This window comes from Anomaloglossus baeobatrachus, chromosome 2 (assembly GCF_048569485.1).
Source record: "Anomaloglossus baeobatrachus isolate aAnoBae1 chromosome 2, aAnoBae1.hap1, whole genome shotgun sequence".
Taxonomy (NCBI): domain Eukaryota; kingdom Metazoa; phylum Chordata; class Amphibia; order Anura; family Aromobatidae; genus Anomaloglossus; species Anomaloglossus baeobatrachus.
Genome location: NC_134354.1, coordinates 423,849,987 through 423,855,480, shown reverse-complemented (window position 1 = coordinate 423,855,480; position 5,494 = coordinate 423,849,987). Strand labels below are relative to the sequence as shown.

Sequence of the window (5,494 nt, the reverse complement as noted above, 5' to 3'; positions counted from 1 at the left end):
CATGTGACCTCGTGTCAGCGATGATGTCACCCGCACATGTGCAATGGCTCCAAGATTGGACTTAGTCTCCGGCGCTCGCACATGTGCAGTAGCAAGAAATCTGGACTTAGTCTCCAGCGCTCGCACATGTGCAGTAGCAAGAAATCTGGACTTAGTCTCCAGCGCTCGCACATGTGCAGTAGCAAGAAATCTGGACTTAGTCTCCAGCGCTCGCACATGTGCAGTAGCAAGAAATCTGGACATAGTCTCCAGTGCTCGCAGCAACCGTAACACAGGCTCAGACTAACAATGAAAGTCAGAAGTCAATCGAGTTCATTGCTGAGCCATCAGCCCGTGGTTAGGGGACCCTGCGAGCCCTCATCGGGTGATTGAAAGAAATGCTGCAGTATATTGCTGCTAATTAACTGCTTGGATACCACAGCCTAATGGCCAAGATCAGCTGAGAACTGCTCTGGCAGTGGACAGAACAAAGCGACAAATGAGCAAAACAGCACCCTCATGTATTAGTGATCACATACGTGTACTACGTTTTTTTCCCATTGAAGTGAATGTGCTGCCGTAATGTGCAGCCACTAACAAATGTACTAGGCTGCTGTGGTCTGCCCATACAGTGCTTAGTCCTGGCAGCTGCTGGAGCACTGAAGCTGGGGCACCAGACTATATATAAGGACAGAGTCTCAATATTTCTATATGGGCAGTAGACTATGCATTTCTAAGGGGGAAGGACCGAGATGCTAACAGACATTTTTCAATTCACAGAGAACCCCTTCAAATCATAAATGGCATCTGCAATGTCATCAAAAAAGCGCAAGATTGCTGATGAAAAACGAATATTTCAGGACAAGTGGGAACAGCTATATTTTGTCACAGAGGTTGGAGCGAAAGTCCAGTGTTTGATTTGTTTTCAATTTATCGCAGTGCTTAAGGACTACAATGTGCGACGACATTACATGACGCACCACGGAGAACAGTATGAAGCACTGTCTGGCAAACTACGAGATGAAAAGGTTCAGCAGCTGAAAGCATCACTTAAAAAACAGCGAAACCTTTTCTCAAGTATTAACAAGGCAAGCGAATCTTCGGTGAAAGCAAGTTTTGTCCTCAGTAACATGATAGCAAAATATTCACGACCATTTACTGAGGGTCAGTTCATTAAAGACTGTTTTGTAAAGGCAAGTGAAATTTTGTGTCCAGACAAAACAAAACTATTCGAAGGCATAAGCTTGTCCGCGAATACTGTTGCTAGTAGAATCACTGAATCTGCTAGTAACATTCATCAGCAACTCATTACAGCAGCACAAAGTTTTGAAGCATTTTCCATAGCACTTGACGAGAGTACTGGTGTAACGGATACAGCATACTGTGCTGTGTTCATTCGTGGGGTTGATGAAAACTTAAACATAATCGAGGAATTTTTAGACTTATTACCTATGAAAGGCACAACAACTGGTCGTGACATTTTTAAAGCATTTGAAGATTGTATCAATACAGCAGAACTGCCATGGGATAAACTTGTGTCTGTGGTAACCGACGGTGCACCAGCAATGTGTTCTGAAAACATCGGTGTTGTGGGATTATTGAAAGCAAAACAAAACCAGCTTTCTTTGTCGGGTCCTTTCAGCGCAATACACTGCATTCTGCATCAAGAAGCGCTGTGTGGAAAAAGTGTACAACTGAAAGAAGTGATGGACTTTGTGGTTAAGACAGTGAATTTTATACGGGCAAGAGGTCTTAATCATAGGCAGTTTACTTCATTCTTGTCTGATATGGACACCGAATATGGAGACTTGCTGTATCATACTGAAGTCAGATGGCTGAGCCGCGGAAGAGTGTTGAAAAGATTTTTTTCCTTAAGAGAGGAGATAGCGCTTTTTATGGCACTGAAAGATAATGATGTCTTCCAACTTTCTGACCCAGCTTTTCTATCTGATTTAGCGTTTCTAACTGATGTCACAGAACATCTCAATGAACTCAACTTGAAGCTCCAAGGCCAAAAGCACATAATTACAATAATGTTTGACAGTGTCAAAGCATTCAAATGTAAGTTGTCTTTGTGGGCCAAACAGTTGCAGTCTGGCAATTTGGCTCATTTCTCAGCTATGCAGTCACTGGTACAAACTACACCGGATCGTTTGAAAATGTACTCCGATATAATTTTACAACTACTACAAGAGTTCAATCGACGTTTTCATGATTTCCAGGATCTTGAAACTGAATTTGCACTCTTTGCCACACCATTTGCAGTGGATGTTTCTTGTGTTTCAGAAGATCTGCAGATGGAGCTTGTTGACTTGCAGTGTGACACTGTTCTGAAACAGAAGTATATGGACATTGGTGTTCCAGATTTCTATAAGTTTGTTTCACAAGAAAAGTTTCCAAAACTTGTTAAAGCTGCTGCCAGGATCATGGCCATGTTTGGCAGTACATATGTATGCGAACAGTTTTTCTCCTCAATGAAGCATAACAAATCAGCATTACGGTCAAGACTTACAGATGAGCATCTTCGTGCAACATTGCGATTGGCTACTGCACATGATTTCAAACCCCAAGTTGACATGCTTGTATCTGGCAAACGCAGTCAATTGAGCAGCCAGACTGGAGTTTGTCACCCTTGAACTTGAAAACTGTATTGTTAAAATAAATGAGCAGGTGGAAAACACCTGAAAATTTCCATTACGTTCAAACTTAGCAGTGTTGTTATACTAATGTAGCATTGTTATAATAGTTGAAATAATTGATTAACAATTATATTGTATTGTATTAAATTTGAAAGGAATGCGGCCCTCTGCCTTAAATTTTTTTTATATGCGGCCCACTTACTCTGACGAGTTTGAGACCCCTGGTCTAGTGTGTGTCCATCTTTATGGGTGGCAGAGGTGGAGCACTGAGTTAGACCAAAAGACGAAGCAAGCGACAGGAGTTTGGAGGCTGCCGACTTGCGGTTGTCAGTGGGGATGTTGAAGTCACCCATGATGATAGTGGGAATGTCAGCAGAGAGAAAGTGTAGAAGCCAGGCAGAGAAGTGGTCGAGGAAAGCAGTGGTAGGGCCCGGGGGTTTGTATATGACGGCCACTTGGAGGTTAGAGGGAGAATAGATTCGGACAGAGTGCACTTCAAAGGAAGACAGGACAATGGAGGGTACGGGTGGGATTGGGTTAAAGCCACAGTTGTTAGAAAGAAGGAGACCCACTCCTCTACCCTGTCAATTGCCAGGGCGAGGAGTGTGTCTAAAGTGCAGGCCACCATAGCACAGCGCAGCAGGGGAGGCAGTGTCAGAGGGTGTCAGCCATGTTTTGGTGAGGCCCAGAAAGGATAGATTACTAGAGGTAAAGAGGTTGTGAATGATGTGCAGTTTATTACAGACAGAGCTGGCATTCCAGAGTGCTCCAGAGAAAGGGAGCGGTGGAGTGGGTGACAGGGGAAGGGATTTTATATTGGAGAGATTGCGGTAGTTACTAGTATGTGGGGAGTGATAAGTGGGTCATAAAGAGGGGTATACCATCTGTGGGGGGCCAGGATTGGGGGATATGTCACCAGCAGTGAGAAGACGTAAAGAAAGGGAGAGCAGGTGGGAAGAGGAGAGTGGACGGCATGTTCTGCGTGATATTTGGAGCGATCTGAGGTTTAGGAGCAGGTTAACAGATGAGGACAGATGAGAAGGCAGGAGGGAAGGGGAGATGAATATTTGTTTGGAGAGTGCTGGGCTGTGGGGATAGCGAAGGAGAGTAAGGAGGAGAGGGGCAAGGACTGAGGGCATAGGTGAACATGTTGGGAGTAGGGTATTAAGTATGGTGAAAAAACAAATAAATTGTGACAGTGGCAAACACAGTTAGAAAGAGTTAAATATTACCTTCTGGTCACTTCTGGGACATTTCTGGTATATTTCTGAAACCCCACTTAATAAATGCCACTTATAAAATCACAGCAGACCAGGGTCATAGCAGACCTGCACCATCAAATTTATACATCTCTGAAGGCTTACAGAATGACTCAGGTGTGAGCAGACCATGGACTCACATGTCTATGGATTTTATTTCTGATCTCCTTGTTTCTCAAGGGATGACGGTTATTTGGGTAATCTGTGATAGATTTTCCAAAATGATTAATTTGGTGCTACTGCCTAAGTTGCCATCAACTTCGGAGTTGGTACCTTTGTTTCTTTGTCAGGTGTTTCATTTGCATGGTATTCCTGAGAATGTTGTGTCTGATAGGGGAGTCCAGTTTGTGTCTAGATTTTGGAGAGCTTTTTGTTCTAGGCTGGGAGTTGAGTTGTCCTTTTCCTCTGCGTTTCATCCTCAGATCACTGGACAGACTGAAAAGACAAATCAGACTTTGGAAACCTATTTGCGATGTTTTGAGTCGGCTGATCAGGACGACTGGGTTTCTTTTTTGTCCTTGGCTGAGTTTGCTCTTAATAATAGAGCTAGTTCGGCCACTTTGATGTCTCCTTTTTTTTTGTAATTTCGGGGCAGATGGAGGCTTCCGCCTGCCCGGGTGTTGATTCGGCAGTGGAGAAAATGCAGCATATTTGGGATCAAGTGGTGGATAAATTGTCCAACACCCAGGAAAATGCCCAACGGTTTGCCAACCAACGTAGGACTGTGGGTCCCTGGTTTAAGGTAGAGGACTTGGTCTGGTTGTCTTCCAGACTTATTCCTATGAAAGCTTCTTCTCTGAAATTTAAGCCAAGGTTTATTGGACCTTAAAGAATTTCGAGGATAATTAATCCTGTTTCTTTCCGTTTCTGTCCTCCAGAGACTTTCAAGATTCACAATGTCTTTCATTAGTATTTGTTGAAAAAATATGTTGAACCGGTAGTGACCATGGCTGCACTTCCTGATCCTGTGTTGGTCGAAGGGGATCTGGAATATGTAGTGGAAAAAAATTTGGATTCACGTATTGCTAGACAGAAGCTCCAGTATCTTGTCAAGTGGAAAGGTTATGGTCAGAAGGATAATTCTTGGGTGGTTGCTTTCAACATACATGCTGATCGCTTGATCCCTGCTTTTCATCGAGCCCATCCTGATAAACATGGGAGTTCTGGGGAGGGTTCGGTGACCCCTCCTCAAGGGGGGTTACTGTTGTGAATACGTTTTCAAGTTTGGGGCTCCCTCTTGTGGTCAGTGCTGGCGGTGCAGTTGATGTGTGTAATGAAAGCCACACACCTGTGGAGGACTGGCAATCAGGGTCAGATTGCGCTATTTAACTGAGTAGTTTTCTCTTGTTACTTGCCGGTGCTCAATGGTCTCCTGTGTGTTAAGGACATTCTGTAACCAGCTCTGATCACTCACTACCAGAACTCCTCTTAGATAAGTGGTCTTTGTACCTCTGCTGTTTTGTTTTCCACTTTCTTGTTGTTTTTTCTGCTTTGATACTAATGCTTGATTCCTATTTTGTCTGTGTGGAGTTCTTGGTGGAATGGCATCATTCCCTGCTGGGAGTGTCTGTATACTTAGCTCCATGATTCTGCAAGGTATTGTGTTTGTCATGCTTG

The 5,494-nt window shown here is 43.8% G+C and overlaps 1 protein-coding gene across 1 annotated transcript; it reads left to right on the top strand.

Annotated features, from left to right (window-relative positions):
• The first annotated feature begins 779 nt into the window (after positions 1-779).
• Positions 780-2,615, top strand: LOC142289814 (general transcription factor II-I repeat domain-containing protein 2-like). The gene has a single exon (XM_075333742.1). It carries the CDS (start codon positions 780-782, stop codon positions 2,613-2,615), a length of 1,836 nt encoding a protein of 611 aa, XP_075189857.1.
• The last annotated feature ends 2,879 nt before the right edge of the window (positions 2,616-5,494 follow it).